The sequence below is a fragment of the Podarcis raffonei genome, chromosome 2 (assembly GCF_027172205.1).
Source record: "Podarcis raffonei isolate rPodRaf1 chromosome 2, rPodRaf1.pri, whole genome shotgun sequence".
Taxonomy (NCBI): domain Eukaryota; kingdom Metazoa; phylum Chordata; class Lepidosauria; order Squamata; family Lacertidae; genus Podarcis; species Podarcis raffonei.
In genome coordinates this window covers 89,062,308-89,080,360 of record NC_070603.1, presented here as the reverse complement: position 1 = coordinate 89,080,360, position 18,053 = coordinate 89,062,308, and the positions used below count along the sequence as shown (strand labels likewise).

At 42.0% G+C, this 18,053-nt stretch overlaps 1 protein-coding gene across 4 annotated transcripts in view; it reads right to left on the bottom strand.

Moving 5' to 3' along the window:
* Positions 1-18,053, bottom strand: part of FGD5 (FYVE, RhoGEF and PH domain containing 5) — a 144,811-nt gene that overhangs the window by 11,046 nt on the left and 115,712 nt on the right. For all 4 annotated transcript variants that reach the window (XM_053378066.1, XM_053378064.1, XM_053378061.1 and 1 more), the window contains exons 11-14: positions 13,326-13,397; positions 11,879-11,947; positions 4,423-4,506; positions 2,654-2,733 (exon numbers count right to left, since the gene is read on the bottom strand). In XM_053378066.1, coding sequence (XP_053234041.1) covers positions 2,654-2,733; positions 4,423-4,506; positions 11,879-11,947; positions 13,326-13,397 — 305 coding nt within the window. The remainder of the gene's footprint in view (positions 1-2,653; positions 2,734-4,422; positions 4,507-11,878; positions 11,948-13,325; positions 13,398-18,053) is intronic.

Genomic DNA, 18,053 nt, shown 5'->3' with positions numbered 1-18,053 from the left:
TGATGGAATGATTCCCCCCCGCCCCATATGCTGTACTGGGGTTTCTCTCAATCTTCTAAACCAATTAGGGGGGCACAGGATATAGGTAGGGACAGGAAAGCCCTGTTGCACTAGCAAAAGCCCTTGCACTAACAGAAGACTGGCCCACAATCACTGTGTTCATTTATGACAGGGAGTAAATGAAAGAGGATTTGAAAAGAATTGCAGGTGAAAGCAGCAATGTGGATGGCTCTTTAGCTATCACTATTGCATATTGTTAGACAGGAGTGCCAATTGGATAAGATGCCTGTGTCTGCATTTACTTGTTGCAAGGTGAACGACTTCCAACTACTGTCATACTTCTCACTTTTTATTATTCTTATTATTCTTATTTATTAAATCCATATGGCCCCCTTCACAGGGTGGTTTTGATGCATGTGCGCCAGATATGCTCAGCATGAAATATGGGGCATCCCTCAGATATATGCATAGACAAAGTGCAGCATAGAATCACCTGCCACGAAGTTCAAAGCATCTTTGAGAAAGAGGAAAGAATGAACCCACAAACCAACAGCGTGCACTACAGCAAAGTTAGCCAGAACATCTGATCAGGGATTATATGCCAACAAAAGCCTGATCTTCCACAGACACTTCCCATCTGCTTTCTGCTCCATTAAACTGCTTCTGGACTGATATATTGCTTAAGTGAAGAGAGAACACTTGGCTGCTGCTTTGTTAATTGGCACTGATCTTTTCTGTGTAAGTAGCTTGCTGGGGATGAAGAAGGGCTCACAGCTCTGGATGCACAAGCCAAAACTACCAAAAGTACCACCCAAGGTATCTTGCTTCTGATCTGTAAGCTGTCTTGAGTCCCACCAGGAAAACAGGCGGGGTAAAAATAAATGTATTGTTATCATCATCATCATCATCTTGTTGTGGCCTCCTGGGCCCTCATCGTGAAAGCTGGTTTGTTTTTAACTCTGCATATCAAGCGATGAGCAAACTGCAATATTTGATTTTTAGCAGAACCCTGTTTCACCAAGTGCAAAAGAGATACACTTAGAATTCAGTAATGCTCAGCCCAGGAATTTGTTTTTTTGAGGACCAGAACTGAACTAAGCTTACAGTCCTTTCACACACACAAATCAGTCCTGGTTACCTCTTCACCCCTACCCCTAATTTCAACAGTATAATTACGGAGAGGGAGTCATACTGCTGTAGTCTTGTTCAACAGTTTGGGAGCCAGAAATACTTGCCTATTCACTTCAGATTACCCAGGTTCAAATTAACAGTTGATCTTGAGTTACATTTTGCCAATTCCTGGTTTAAGAACAGTGGAAACGTGGACCCTGATTGCTACCGCACTGTGGCAGGCAGCAAGGAACATCAGTGCAGCACGGGAACTAGTCACGAGGAAGACCCTACAAATCTCAATGCTAAGCAGGGTTTCACAGCAGCCTAACGATAATTTTGCTGAATAGCCTCCCACAAGACTATCTAAAGTCCCGTTGTTGCAGGGGCACTGCCTGGTTGGGCTTGTGTGTCTGACAGACAGATAAAGCACAAAGAATCTCATTTGCAGTCTGCATAAGAGCTAACTCCAGCCAGCTACACAACAAAGATGAGAGAGATCTCAAGGCCAGATATACCACTAGGTCTGACTACAGATGTTCCCCCCCCCTGTGGTCTTGATCTGTGCCCATGGCAGACTTCAGGGGTCATCTGATTTCTTAAAAGTTGCTTCTAATGGGTCCCTATGACCCATGCATTGATACAGTTCTAATCTTTTGTCTATTTCCTTCTCACAGTGCTTAATTGCAACTCATGCATCTTATTCATTCCTGCTTCATGAGAATGAACTGCTCCAAGGTATGGAAAAAAATCACTTTGACTAACGTGAGATTCTAAACATGTGCTCTTCTGATTCCTACCTGAACTGTTGCTCTTTGCCAACTGAGGTAAAGGGAGCTAGTGGACAGGGTATAAAGGCAAAACCCTATGAATGTAGTTTTTTCTAAGACCTAAACTTTTCTTCACTGAGCCCAGATGCAGTAATAGCAGCAAGGTTCCATTTGTGCTGCCGGCAATCCTGTGATCTCAATGCACTTTTTGGTTTTAATAGTTGTTAATTCATTAGGAAGGTTCCTTGTAAACAGAGACCCCCATTACATTGTCAGTATTTTTTTATTTTTTAAAATAATCTTTCCTCTTTCATTTAAGCGCTATAAAATGCCCTAAAACCCACCAGGCAGAATTAGGTAATTATGACTTTTTATTAGCCCACCAGTTACCTCAGGGACATGACAAGTGAAGTTATAAGAAGCGTAAGAGGCAAAGCGTGACAGCAGGGAAGTTACGAAAGATCAAGAGACAGACCACGAGTCTATTAGAAATAGATTTTCTGCTCTCCGCTCTCTGTCTAAGATCTTCTGAAGTGCTGAGCTAAAGCCTTCGGCTCATTATAAGTGCTGAGACAGTTATGTCTTCTGAGCTATACGTTCAAAATGAATGCCTTCTTTATAGTTGAACACTTGCCCATTATCCACTAGGACACCATGGATATGAATGGATTTTAAATATAGTGAGATGCCAGCTAAGTCTTGGGATGCAGTTGGACTCGTCTAGGGAGTCAATTTTTTTCCAGAAAAACGAATAGTGCTATGATATTGCCTACCTTGCCGATAGAGTTAAGCAATTTTCAGCGTATTCAATCTTCAAGACATTTTGTGCCTTTTCTGTCATTGGACGGCTAACCTAAAAACAAATGACATTTGTCTGTAGGTAGGAAGGAAATCTGTTAAAAACCATCCATGCCCAGAGCATGCAGACACTTAAATCCCTTTTGTCATAGAGCTGGGGCAACGTGGTGGCCTCTGGTTCCCAAGAAGGTCTCAAAGTGCCCATCAACACAGACAGGCATTCTTAGGTGTTCACATAATATAAAACTAAGTGATGGGTTTTCCAAGGAGGCATGCCAAGTGAAATATACTCAAGAGAACAGCCATAGGTTTCATGGAGTTTATTTCAGTGTGCTGGTAAAAACAGTCATTGGGTGTGTTGCTTGGCTGGCCCCTCCCAGACCCAGGCTATATATCCTTTATTCACACCCAAGGTCACACCTGATAGGCTACTTCAAACTTCCCTTCTGGAGCCAGATTGGACGGCTCCAACGGCCAATAAGATGCTACATTATAAAACCCTCCCTGCCTATTATTCAAGGACCCCAACTCCAGACATAACACTGAGTAAACACAGAAGGAAGGCCAGCCGAATGAGTGAAAGCCTTTGTACTCTGTTGGGAGCAATGCATCACCTCAGGCAGCTGCAGGGCCAGACCAAGACATTTTGGCACCTGAGACAAACCTCAAAATGGCTTTGCGAGTGAAGGTCTACATCAGGAAAAAGGGGGGCGGGAATAAAGATCTACAAGTGTGGGAGGAGACCAGCAGTGCTTCATATTCACCAAGAGGCCTCTGTAGAGGCAAAATTGGGGGGGGGGCTACTGGGGAGGCAGCAGATCGAGCCTCCAAAGAGCACACCAGCAGATCTTTATTCCCATGTTATGAATGGGAAACCGAAGCTGAGAAACAAGGGGTTGAACTTTATTTTAGTCACACTCATTGAAATCAGCAGACATCGCTAAGGCGTTTTAATTTAAATAGGTAGAGTAGAACTTAGTCGGCTACAATGCCAGGTCAAGACCACCTAGTCCACTGGATCCCACTCTCTGGAATTGAGATGGTGGAAAAGTGAATGTTCTTAAAGGATGAAAAAGAATAATAGACATCTGAAGGTTTGGATCCATTCAGCACGGCTTCGGACAGCAGCTTTCTAGGCAGTGTGGAGAAATTAAGCTAAACCGGTATCGCAGGACTTTCCCTGTTGTTTAAATTTAAAATGTTCTGAATACTTCACAAATCAGGCATATACTCTGTCCTCTCACCAATCTCTTAAAGAAAAAAAATTGGGGAGGCACAGGTGCAATGAATAATTTTCACATTCTTCAGAAACATATTAATTTAAATTGATCCAAAACTTCTTACACTGCCACGTCCAACAGCACATTGCTTTATTACTTGTTGATGTGGAGAAGGGCTTCTTGTTAGTGCTCCAACATTAACCCCTAGCTAAAGCAACTCTCAGGAGCGGCAAAGAGAACCAAAGGGAATCCTGACTAGATAGTAAATCAATTTTGATTTACATTATTCAGGACCAGCCTCTTTGGAAACTGCCTCATTAGGACTTTATTAACATCCTTGCCCACTGCTGCTGAACTTGTTCTAAATTCCTGCACTTTAAATACTTTTCTCATTTTAGCTCCTGTAGCAAACAAAGATAACCTGAAGATAAAACATCTCTCCTCCCTTCCAGCCAAAGAGAACTAAAAGGCTTCCAGCTGGATGAAAATGCAGTGCTACACAAAAGAGAGGGTGTTAACGTTACCCTCATGCCAGACACAGCCAAGGTGTTCTTCAGGCGATACTTGCCATCCTTCTGGGGATACGTATACAGCAGAACATCATTCATCTGTACAAAGAGAAAGACAAAATCAATTACTTGCAACATACCTCACAAGTCTCACTGGCATTCTAGGTCCACTACAAGAAGCAACTTGATGAACTATCTGGGGAACGGTCTGATTGCCAAGTTCCTGAAAGGACCAAATGGAAGTGTTTCAAATGTGGGTGGGAGGATTTGTCATGTGACGGAGTGGCTGAGTGGCGGCTTTACCACTCGCCTGCTTTGTAACCCGGCTCACATTAACCAAACACCTGCATAACTTCTACCAGTGGGTCAAATGATATGGGGCATTTTCAGATTATCTGTTTATAATGCAATGAGCAGACAGTTCTTCTGGAAATTTTGTTGTGGGAATAGCCTCACCCAGCAAGAGCACAAACCCTATTAACTATCAAAAGTTATATAGAAAAGTAGTAAGAAGTAAGAAAAGTAGTAATAGTAAGGAAATGTCTTGTGAATACTGGCTAAAGAACACTAAAAACAAGCCTGCTTAGATAGAATCATTCAGGACACAGTGGTACAATTGGCTAACTTGTGGCATTCAGCACTTAGAAAGGTGTGTGCTGTTATATAAAATCTACAAATAGTAGTTCAGGAGTTCAGCTGAGTGTCACTGCTTACTGTGAAATAGCCGTGCTTTACTCACTTTTACAGGGTATCTGTGTAACATCATAATCACAACATACTCCTCTCATGTTTTCCATGTTCAGCTTCCGCTGCCCCTTTTGATTTTAAAACACACACACACACACACACACACACACTGGAACAGTGGCACACTTTCCCCTGTGGTGCAAACATTCAGTAGCTTTCCTGGCTGGTTACAGCCTATTTCTCCCCCATCCCTGTTACAGATTCCCAAAATATTGCATATTTAATTATGCTGAGGAAATGTCAATTGTATGAAACCATGGGTTCATACCTCACACTGGGATTTACCAAGTGTTAAGGGCCAAGCTAGACAAAATGGCGGAAGATTCAGAAGATCTCTCTTTTAAAGTATAATCTGCTACAGTGGGGAGAAGGCAAATCAGGGCCTTCTTCCCCCTGTACATTTTCTCAGGCTATCATTATTCCCTGAGTAGTATCTGTATGATTCCACTCCATGAATCTCCACAGGGTCAAAACTTTTATAAAAAATAAGCAACAATCCACTACTATGCCACTACCGCCGGATTATTTAATCAAGACTGGGGAAAATATTTCAAGACTGGGGAAAATTTGTACGGTTGGAGCATAGTGGGGGAACCATTTGAGTGCCACCAGCCCTATGGACAATATGAGAGGAAAGAAGCTCTCTTTACAAGGAAATTTAGTGTGTTTATCTGTGTTTCTGTATATTGCACCCACACAAGTGTAGAATCCAGGAGCAAACTCCAGCCACCATGACGGTGACATAGTGTTGACTAACACAGGGTCTTTGTTCTGTCTGAGTACTGTCAACTTTTAACAGCAGTTTGCCTTCTTAACCATAAAACATGCAGTCCTTTAACTGGAGGTATTAGGCATGCAACTTGGGACCTTACACCTGGCAAAACATACACCATAGCTCTGAACACTGGAAAATAGAACTGGGAAGCTCTAATCCTGATCATTAGATCCTTCCATGCTATTCACTCACGCTGCTTCCTGCGCATTATTCTTTGTCTATCAGATTTATTATGGCACAAGGAGAAATATATTCTTTTCTTATCCCTTTAAAGAGCCCATGTTTGCTTCTCAAACAGCCTCAACAGCAGACTTTCCATATGACAAGGTGACAAATGGCTTGTCAGGGAAGTTTTTGTATCATTTACTTATTGCTTCATAAATTACCCACCCTGCCAACATTAATCTAATCATCTTGGTGACCCCCACGTTGTTGTGATCTCATTATGTATCCCTGTTTAACAAGGGCTAAACATACCCTCAGAGACAAATTCATTACAGCCTCTTGGAAATTGGGGATTGGTGAGGTTAGCAGAGGAAAAGCCTCAGCTATTAAGAAATAGTTCACTGAAATGAATTCGGCTGTGGTTATTTATTTATTTCAAAAACAGATTAAATATGGGAACTAATGCCACAGGAAGAGTATCAAGAGAAATTAATTTTGATACTAAGCCACAAAAATGCTCTTGGTTCATGCAGCTAGTAATTCAGCCTCCCAAATGAGATGGTGCTGGTGCAAAAAATAAATAAGAGAATTGGGCTGCAGCACCCTTTGCATATTCAAAGTTTGCTTAATTACAGAGAAGGCCATACATACACTTTCTTTGCCTGTAATGCAGCCACATTGTTCAGGGTCATTCCAAGTCTCAGAAAAGACAGCTAATGAAGGGCACCCCGCCAACAAAAAAAAATGAGTTCATATGAGGCATTGTCAGGCTCTTCCCAGCATGCACTGCTACACCCCTTGGCTACAAATTCTGCTTATTTTATTTATGAGAAATATTTCCACGAAACCAAAGACACTGTATGGTTGGTGATGATTAAGGAAGCCACCCTAGCGCACTGTTGCTATGGTAGCCATGATTAGTATCCCTCAGTTTTATTAAACATTAATGGTGGTTGTGTTTTGTTAATTGCCCATTAGAGTTATTTCCCATCTGTTTTGTCTTTACATTCAAGGAAATGTGTCTGCAGTCTCTTCTAAGGCCTCACTGGCCATGACTTGCCACTATGAAATTCAAATTAATGCTACTCAGCTTACTAGGAGGGGGATGGTAATGCTAAATATCCATGCAGGGTCTGAGTATCTGTATAAAAGAGCAGTATGAATGAGATAACCAGCACTACGTACCAGCCATTCCCCCCTCCCCATTTTTTCCCCATTGCTATTTCATTGCTACCATTATAGCAATATTTTAGCCAGTTCTTGACTGACTGAAAATGCTTCTAGGCATCCTTAATCTGCGGGGATACCAAGGCAGCATACAAATATATAGCAGGGGAAACCGAGATAATACCATTAAGAATGGTAAGTGGCAATAGCCAACTAAGTGATGCTCAGACTTAAGTAATTTTGTAAGTGCCTATCAAAATGTTTTCCCTTTTCCCAGTTTATAAGACAAAGGAGAGGCAATGTCTTCCTAAATAATGCCTGGCACAGTAGTATTGTATCTGAAGTAAATCAGTGAGCATGTACACATGGAAAAGGTTAACTTCAGAATGGGCTATTGATAGCATTTCTGGGAAGAACTCTATACCTCATCTATGCTATTATATGTGGATGGGATCAATTAAAAAAGTTATTTCCATGAGATAAAACAAAACAAAACAAAAAAATTTACAGTGAGCTTTACTATCTGTCCAGTCAGATCTGCCAGGAAACCCAAGACTTGCATTTAGCCTTTTTGTATAGATGAAAAGATTGGAATCACTGCAAATACAGAAGATAGTCCGACAGGGAATATATTGGTGTGTAGGTGTCTGCATGTGTGAAGAAGTGTGCATGCACACAAAAGCTTATACCCAGAACAAACTTAGTTGGTCTCTAACGTGCTACTGGACATTTTTTTAATTTATTTTTAAATTTATTGTGAAAAAAAGTTATTTAGGATAAAGATGACAATATATTTGTGCAGTATCTTCTCATGACTATAAAACAGCATTCATAAATTTAGGTTGGACATCAGACTTCTGGAGCAGTCTTCCTAGAGAAAGTGTGGGAAAGAACCTCAACAATTTTGAGATGTTCAAATGAGCTGCAGAAGAACTGTGGAAGAAGCGTGAATGATTATTTCCACGCTGTAATAAAAGCAGGGACTCATGCATTTCCTCTGATGCAAAGTCCAAAAAGAACAAGGAAACGGGAAACATAAATCACTTGGTCTTCCTCTGTCACTGCTTGCTTCTTTCATCTGTGACCAGTTGTATCTAGTTCTTCAGATGAGGCCCTCTTCAGTTTCATCTGCAAAATGCAGCCTTAAAGGACGCTGCCTTCTTGGTGGTGATCTCCCAGCAGTGGAATGCCCCCCCACCCCCAGTCAGACTGGCACAGACATTGTATTCTTTTTGGTTTTCAGTGCCAGGTTAGGACATTTTTTATGTGCCCAGGATTTTTAATCCTGCCTGCGTGTAGTGCTCTGTGATATGAATTATATGCATGAGCTTAGTTTGTGCCTCTCAACATTTGAAGTTGAGCTCCATTCTAAGGTTATGCTCCGTTTTCAGTGCTGGATTTTGGGGGTGGACGCAAATGTACCTCTTCCTCTAGTGTGCAAGGATCTCTGCATATTCACAAATCAGCATACAACCCACAAGTAGCCACCACACACACACAAACTCATTAAGGGCTCATTCCCATTCAATCTATCCAGGTACAGACTTCTGAGAGATCAAGGTGCAGCCTGACTCATAATCTTGCACCCTGGAACTTGTCCCTCCTCCTCCAAATGTTCCAGCACCTTCAAATTTGATCCAAACCCCACAACTTGAGAACTACTTCATTAACTGGTAAGGGGAATAATGAATGGGGAAAACCTATGTTACGCTGGGAGCCTGCGTAGTTTTGCAGCCACAAAGTTGCGCAGTATTGTTGAATTTGGTGCATCCTGGCAGGATGTTTGTTTGCTCTGTTTCACTGGATGCCTGCCTGTTTCCTGAGTCCAATGTCTGTTTACAGAGATGCTGGATCCTCTTTTCAAAGATCACCAGGGTACGCTGCTGAATTGACACTCTCTACCCCTCCAAGCTTAAACACCTTTGGAATATTCTGTAAGCATTGAACTGTCAGCCAGTTTACCTGTGGGGCATGGAATGAAACCTGCATATGGATCACCAAATTATTTCAAATATAATAAAAAAACTGTCTGTTTGCTGTGCAAAATGTGATTTCTAAAGGACCATCTTTCTGCCACCTGAAGATCCAGAAATGCCTTTTGGTCAGCAGCCCTTTATGTAAGGAAGTAAGTCCCACTGAACTCCATGTTACCTCCTTCCAAGCACACATTTACTCAGACTGTTTCAGTCCCCTGCTAGAAAATATCACTGGGGAAGTTCTACTTTTATCGTAGCCGCACAATACATGGACGCACAATCTACATATGTTGGCTCCGTTTGCACAGCAGGCTTCCACTTGCACAAAGGAACTTCCCTGTCTTCTTCCTTGCTCCTGCATCCCCACACAAAGCCTCAAAATCTGGTAGAAACATCACAATCTGATAGTATCTCCAGTCTTTACTACTCATGCAATGAAGCTTCCCCATCCTCTCCTCTGCAGCTGCCTCCCAACCTCAAACTCCAGATTGTGATATTCCTACCAGAACCATTGATGGCTTTCAGTTCAATCGATAGTGTTGAGAAGTACATCACAGGTTTCTCAAGCTTTTATTTTCCTGGATTGTCCTAGAAATCTTTCCCTTTAAAAACCCCCACAAAAAACTACCAAGAATGGGACTGCATGGCCCAGATGTTTCACTTTTTAAAATTGGTTGATCCCTATTCTTCCTTTTCAATCTAAACTCCAGCAGTTTTGTCTTTCGTGATACTACACATATGCATGACCATATCATTCATTTCTGGCAGGCAAGCATTAAAAAAAAAAAGAGTCACTGGTATGTCTGTTAAATCCCACAAGAATGAGCTCGTGCAGTATCTCCATATGCCAAGGGATTATTATTATTTCCCCCCCTGCAGTGAGCAGCCAGTTTTAGCCCATTCAACACAACGTTTAACAGAAGCCTAAACTCATGTCTCATGGAGAAATTGCCACCCCATAGCCCTTTAATGGTAAATTTACTCTCATTTCAATGCACACTTTGTTTCAACTATAACACTGCCTCCGTCTCTGCAACTTTTTATGATGAGGACAACTGTGAAAAGCATAATTGAAGCCGAGGCTGTGCTTACATCTCCCACTGCCTCTTCAGCATTGCAGCAAGAAGAGCGAAGGAACACTACTGCAAGGAAGTATCCTGGTCCCTGGAAGATCTGCCTTTAAAACTACAGCAGTGGCTAACTGAAACTCCTTAGCAATCAAAGGAAGGCACACTTCTCCCGCTCAGAGGCACCTCAGCCATGGATATTACTTTGCATGCTCCAGAGCTAAGCATACAGGAAAATAGGTTTTAGTGAAAATAAAGTGTCAGCCTGATCTTTTATAGCATTGGAAGCAAGATGGACATGATGTTGAATGTGTGTGATTGCATTCTTCTACCTGTCTAGTTTTGTTTTGTTTTACCAAGTAAGAGCCACAGCAAGACCAGGGACACCAGGGTCAGGACTGTAGCTGAGGTGGTACTGGACCTCTCCCCCAACAGTCCTGACAGAAATCCTCCTGCCTAGCAAATTTCTATTTGCTCCCAACAGAGGCACTTCCATCAGCATGAAAGGGGAAGTTAATATATACCTAAATACATTGAAAGGCGTTTCCGTGCGCTGCTCTGGTTCACCAGAAGCGGCTTAGTCATGCTGGCCATATGACCCGGAAGCTGTACACCGGCTCCCTCAGCCAATAAAGCAAGATGAGTGCCACAACCCCAGAGTCGGTCATGACTGGACCTAATGGTCAGGGGTCCCTTTACCTTTACTTTACATTGAAATCAATGGATTGAGGAGGCACACCTAACTAATGCTGCATAGGATATAGCTGTAAAAAATAAATACTGCCACAAATTAAAATATTGTCATTCCTTGTGTCAAATAAATCCTGAGACCAAAAGGGTGGCTCCTATTAGCCCATCGTTAGGGTATAATGGTTATGAGACAATTAATATACAGAATCATATACTATGCCTGTTTATGCAGAAGTAGTAGTAGTAGTAGTAGTAATAATAATAATAATAATAATAATAATAATAATTATTATTATTATTATTATTATTATTATTATTATTTATACCCCGCCCATTCGGCTGGGCCTCCCCAGCCACTCTGGGCGGCTTCCAACAGAATATTAAAATACAATAACCTATTAAACATTAAAAGCTTCCCTAAACAGGGCTGCATTCAGATGTCTTCTAAAAGTTTGGTAGTTGTTTTTCTCTTTGACATCTGGTGGGAGGGCATTCCACAGGGCAGGTGCTACTACCGAGAAGGCCCTCTGCCTGGTTCCCTGTAACTTGGCTTCTCACAGTGGGAGAACTACCAGAAGGCCCTTGGCACTGGACCTCAGTGTCCAGGCAGAATGATGGGGGTGGAGATGCTCCTTCATGTATACTGGACCGAGGCTGTTTAGGGCTTTAAAGTAAGTCTGCTAAGCATATTGGGAATTACTTCAAAGTGGGTGCATGGAATTGCAGCTTTGCAGTGCCGTCCTAACACGTTTGCTCAGAAGCAAATCCCACCGCATTCATTGTAGCTGGCCTCCTATCTGGGATGTTTAGATCACAAGCCTCAGTCACCAAGACCTACTTGTCTGCATGTGTCTGCAGTGTGAAAGAGATTAAAGTATTCTTACCAGGAACAAATGTCGAGGGTGCCTATTTTTCCCACACACTTTCATCAGCGTCCCTTCTTTAAGAAATACCTGAGGAGGAAAACAGAGCCTTCAGTCAGTACCTCCTGCCTTCGAAGATGGGACTGCAGGCAGCAGCTAGCGCTGAATGTGGCAGCTAGGTTGCTTGTGGGGGGCAAATCACAACTAGCATATAGAAGAAGAAGAGTTTGGATTTGATATCCCGCTGTATCACTACCCGAAGGAGTCTCAAAGTGGCTAACATTCTCCTTTCCCTTCCTCCCCCACAACAAACACTCTGTGAGGTGAGTGGGGCTGAGAGACTTCAAAGAAGTGTGACTGGCTCAAGGTCACCCAGCAGCTGCATGTGGAGGGGCGGAGTCGCGAACCCAGTTCACCAGATTACAAGTCTACCGCTCTTAACCACTACACCACGCTGGCTCATATAGCACCTGGTTGCAGGATTTGCACTGCCTGCCAATCTGCTAGGTTCAAGGTTCTGGTGTTGACATGTAAGGCCCTGTACAGCTCAGGACCAGGTTACTTGAGAGACCACTTTATCTCTGATATAGGTCACTGCGTTCTTCTGCAGAGTTTCTTCTTAAGGTCTCCAAAATATCATAACTCAGTTCCACAGTAACTTGGGGTCGGGCTTTCAGTGTCAAAACCCCTGTTCTATGGAGGAGCATTCCTGCTGAGATACAACAGACGTCCACTATCTGTACTTTCCAGAAACAACCAAAGACATTTTTGTTTTGACAAGCTTTCTCAGCTGCATGAAAAGATCTCTGCCTTAGGTGTTTGTCTTGTATTTACTTTAAACTCATTTTGGGGTTTGTTTGTTGGACTGTTTAAAAAAATGAATTTTGCCTGTTTTTATGACATGCATATAAATTGCTCTAAGACTTTTATGTAAATGGTGATTCATAAACAATTTAGTAGGAGTAGGAACAGAAGCCTGGGTGAATTCAAAGTGTTTTTTTACTTTCTGCCTTGAAGTTGAAAATGTTGGGGGCAAGGGAAGCCTCTCCAACAATGGTACTCCATAACTGAGATGCTATGGCTGAAAGGACCTTCTCCCTCACCACTGAAGGAAGCCTTTGGAGAAGGGCACCAGCAGAAGAGCTTAAAAGCACCAGCAGCTTTTCTCTTTGGGGTGATAACCAATCCAAACCACAGGAAGCAGTCCTTGAGGTGATGGGGCTGGGGTGTTGCAGGGTGGAGGTGAGGTTGTGCCTGCAAGGATGTGCTGCCAGATGCCCTGCTGGTGCATCCTTGCCACCACCCTACCCTACCCCAGGCCTGTTCTGCTAAGCTGCAGGGATGCGAATGTCCAGAGGGCAGTTCAAGACTTACCATATAAGCTGCTAATGATAATAGCCGCTGGGGCCTTGACAGAAAAAAGGATGGCAACCTTACAGTAAGTGGAACCGAACCAGGTGGAACTCACCCTTCCTGGTCGAATTAGGTTGCTCTGCCCCTTGACACTGTGCTCTATATGTACCAGCTTCTGCAAATTTTCCTGCGGCAGAGAAAGGACCAAAAACAAACAAGAAAGGTTTAGCTTTTAATTCTTAGAAGGTGATCAAAACATTCCCTTTTAAATTCAAAATGCACCAAGACAGGGCATTTTGCTACCTGAGGCAGAACAGCAAATGGCACCCTCTACCCTACAAGTCAAGGTAAATAATGTCCAAACCTCGCCAAGTTATTTGGGCAGTTGAAGCAGGAAATGCCACAAACATCTCTGTCTAGCAGTTATAAAGAAACAAAGACTTAAGTCACAGTTTGCTGCCCTTTCATGACCCCCTAATCATTTTTTCCCTGAAGCAGCTGTTTTGCTCTGCCTAATAATAGGGCCGGCTCTACACCTGGATTTCACTAACCAGCTGGGCCGAAGGTGGCCTTCCCATTAGAAAGCGTTATCATTGCTGAGGCATTAATCTTCTGAAGCGTGCTAGAAGCAGAATTAACATGGAGGCTCCAGACAAGCACTTCAAAAAAAATTCATTTATTTTCAAATATTTCTACCCTGCTCTCCAACTCCAAAAGAGGTTCCAAAGTGGCCAGCAACTGAGAACCAATAAATTTAAAGCAACTTTACAGAGCATTAACAATAGCAGGGATGTGAAAGGCAATTGACAGCTGCACAACTGTTAGTAGTCACACAACAGGTGTGGCACGGGTGGATTTGAGCAGAGAGTCACTAAACCCTGGAACACCTCAGTGTGGTCTTGTGAACCAGCCTTTATACAAGAAGCCCTGTATTGCCCAGAAGTTAATGTGATCCAAATCATCTTATGATGATTAATCAAGAGGAAGCAGCATTCCACAAAGGTTCATTGCAACATTAATTAAAAGTTTTTTCGCTTTTGGGTGCAGTATGTAGTCTGCAAACTATCCCTTTGAACAGCTTGTCTTAAGTGCCTCCGTTTCCATTTCCAGGGTCACACCTACACTATACTTTTAAAGCACATGACTTCCCCCAAAGAATTCTGGGTACTGTAGTTTACCCCTCTCAGAGCTATAATTTCCAGCACCCTCAACAAACAAAAGTTCTCAGGATTACCTGGGGGAAGCCATGTCCTTTTAATGTATGGTGCAGCTATGAACTATGTGTACAAAGGAGAAGAGAGTTGGTAATTTATGTTTTTATACAGAAATTTGTGTATTAAAAAACAACAACACAAAAATAATGAAAGGAAACTGCTAATTGTTTCTCCCACTTCAGAAACAGACATTTCTGCTGTTCAAGGGGGGAAGCAATATGTAATTTTGTCATTCAGCTATCCTCACTGGGAAACAGTAAAACCTGCTGAATCTGCAAACAGGAAGTGTTTAATTAAAGACTCAGGAGCCCTTAGAAACCACAACAGAAGTTTGCCTGCCCACAGTAGACAGGATGGAGCGGCATCAGCATTTTATTGGGGGTGGAGATGTACCACAAATCAGGTCTGAAAAAGCAAATGCAAACAATACAGAAAATAATGGAATGCAACATCTGCCTTTTCCATAAAAAGTGAACAGAGAATGGTAATTCCAGAGAAAAGGGTTGTTGTGGAAGTAGCCTAAGGCCCCTATATAGGAGTGTTGCCATATTTTTTGGAAGAAGAACTATATCTTAGGAACTGAATCAACACCAGGTCAACATGTGAAACATTTCTTGGCATTGAGATGCAGTAATGAGAAATCAGCTATTCACTCACTGCCTGCCATCACAAAGGCACACAACAACATCAGTATAGTTAACTGTTTTGTCTCTGTGGACAAACATTCCTTCCCAGGATATTTAGTTCTGTAACAGGGGCAAGGGATCTTTATGAGAGAATTTGCTGTCTACAGCATCACCAGACTACCATCCCAAAGTCTACTTTGGAGACCAGGAGTATAAAATTACTTATATGCAGTCACAATATTTGCCACGTATCTGTAATGTTGGGAAGTAGTCTAGTCCATTTCAGACCTCCTCTAGGTCATATACATCACACAATCCAAAGTTCATAGACTTTAAGTGGTTTAGTGCATTACATTTGTTATTAACTGAATTTTAAATAGGATATTTTATACTGGGGTGTTTTATTTTATTGCAACTTTTCCTGAGCTGCTTTGGGCTATAAATGCAGTTGCAAAAGAGAGAGACAGTAGATAAAAGGGAGTTTTAAATAAATAAATAAATAAATAAATAAATATTATGCAAATTCTTAAAAAAACAAACACCTCAACCACAACCCACCTTTGAATGTCATAGAATTGTTGACAGGATTATTTGTGATGCTTCACCTTCAGCAGCAATAGATATGTAGCTGTGGTCTTTACAAGCAAGGTTAAGTATTAAGTAAGTAATGAAATCTGGTGTCCTTTGCAGAGATTAGAGAACTCATTAACGGAGTCTGACCCTATTAACTGCCTACCTGCATTGAAGAGCTTGGACACAATCAATGAGTCCTGGCAAGTTGTGTAATCTTCCACAGTATGGTATTTAAAATGAATCTAATGAGACCTTTGTTCCCATTACAGTGACAATGCTGGATGGCACTTCAGTACGAAAGGGATGAGTTTTTAATGAATTGCTCTCATTACATCCGCAGCATTGGTGCGTTTGGTCTCCTAACATCTTAAGTCTGCATGTCTCCATTGCAGTGATGTTTTCTTGTTCCCATGAAACATTTTAATTGGGCAGATGGTTTGTTGAGGCTGCAAGCCTATATACGCTTACTCCGGTGTTAACTGCTTTTGAAGACACTGGGTCTTATTTCCAACTTAACACACACAGGATTGAGCTATGAAGGAGACTTGGAAAGGAAAAGAACAGTGCTAGTTAAGTTTTGCCCGGTGCCAATAATTACGGCTGAATTAATTGACTAATTGGTATGATGAATTGATTAATCAAAAATTAAAGGAGTGGACTGAATTTTAATCAGGACCCTGTCTGGGGAAATGGAAGTCCTATTCACAGGTGATGCTATGTCTCATGATACAATCAGTGCTTTTAAAAGCATTTTCTTCACAATGCATCTTTTTTCGGGGTGGGTATTTAGCTGAGAAAATTTGCTAGCTTCATTAAACAACAGAAAAATATCAATTGAATTGGGAGTAATTATTATTTTAATAGGTTAATTAAACACCCAGTAAAAAGCAAGATATATAATTTATTTTAAAAGCCTTTCATTCAACCAAAAGTAATGTTAGGAAGTGAAGCGTCATTCATTTTTATTGCATTTTTCATTGTTGCTTTGGTATATATTAAATTTTACTTTTGAAAGAGATCCAAACACCTTGATTAGTGACCATAAAGCTTCATAAAACAGTTTCAGAGTTGGAGGGCAGAAGATAAATAGGTGGGTATGTTTAAGGGGAGACGGCCACTGGTAGACTTAGTTCATCTCTCCACTTCCCCTTTAGGCAGTTTTCATAGAGTTTGATAACAATAATAATCAGTTGGTGGACCGGAGGGTTTCATGGAGGCAACTGATGAAAGGAAAATGGATGGCATAGCCACAGACTTCTAGATCATGAGCCTAGTCTTATTCTGAAAGGAATTAGATTTCTTGTCTAACATTTATTTTCAGGAAATGCTTAATACCGAGTCAGCTCCTGTGGGCAAAGTTAATGCAAAAAGAGTGAGACCTTGGCTTTTCAGGATTTGTATCTTCAGCTCTTTAGAAAGTTGCCAGCTTTTCTGTTGTCCTCCCTCTTGAGCCTTTCACAGCAGTTGGATGTACAAAAATTAAACATTCCCCCCAGCACGTCTATCACTATGCCAGGGGAAATTTCACCTTCAAAATTTATGTGTGCCAACCTTCAGAGAAAGGCACAGGAGCCGAGCCAGAAAGATGGCGGTGGGGAGGAAGAGGTAATCCTGCTTGCAGGTGGTAATGCACCCAGCCCCGCCAAATACGTTTTCTTCCTCTTTAATGAAGTGGAAATGGCAGTGTGCAAATGTCTACAGACTTCGCAGTGCAAAGACCCATCTGTTTTTTGTCCACAAGGAAAACTGTTGCTGAAACCTGGACAGTAAAACAGACCATGAAAATGTTGGCCGGGCTCAGTCTTGGCACATGTTTCAGAGACATGGATTTTAAATCCCACAATCGGAGATTCCCAGCTGTGTGGAAATGGGGGGACATTCTTGGCCATATTTTAAGCAGCTGCTTTGACTTTCCATCTTGACAAAGCACATGGCTTCCTTTTTTAAATATATTTTTTTAAAAAAGTGGAAGCTTAGTTTCCTCTTCACAGGCACACAGCAATCCTAAATTTCTGTAAAGAGAAGGTGGGCTGCATCTGACCAGACGCAAGCTGTCGGGTGGATCTGGCCCACAGACACTTGGCAGGCTACCCTCCCCAGATGCTTCCGCCTTTCAAAAGCATAACAAGATTTCTTGCACAATCCCCCAGCAGCATATAAGAGCAGGTGAATTAGTATAACAGTCCCCACCATGTGGTTCCACAGAAGTGTCGGAAGTCCATGTATTTCCTATCTAAAAGCCATAGTTAAGAAGTGAATTTGTTTCTTTGGTGGTCATCTACTGTAGGGTTTAAAAAGCATGCAAGTCTCAAGGCACCTGTCCACAGGCTCTTGTAAGAGTTGCCTCTATATCTTAGGATGCAAGAAATGTCAGTACAGTGGTACCTCTGGTTGTGAACGGGATCCGTTCCAGAGACCTGTTCGCAACCT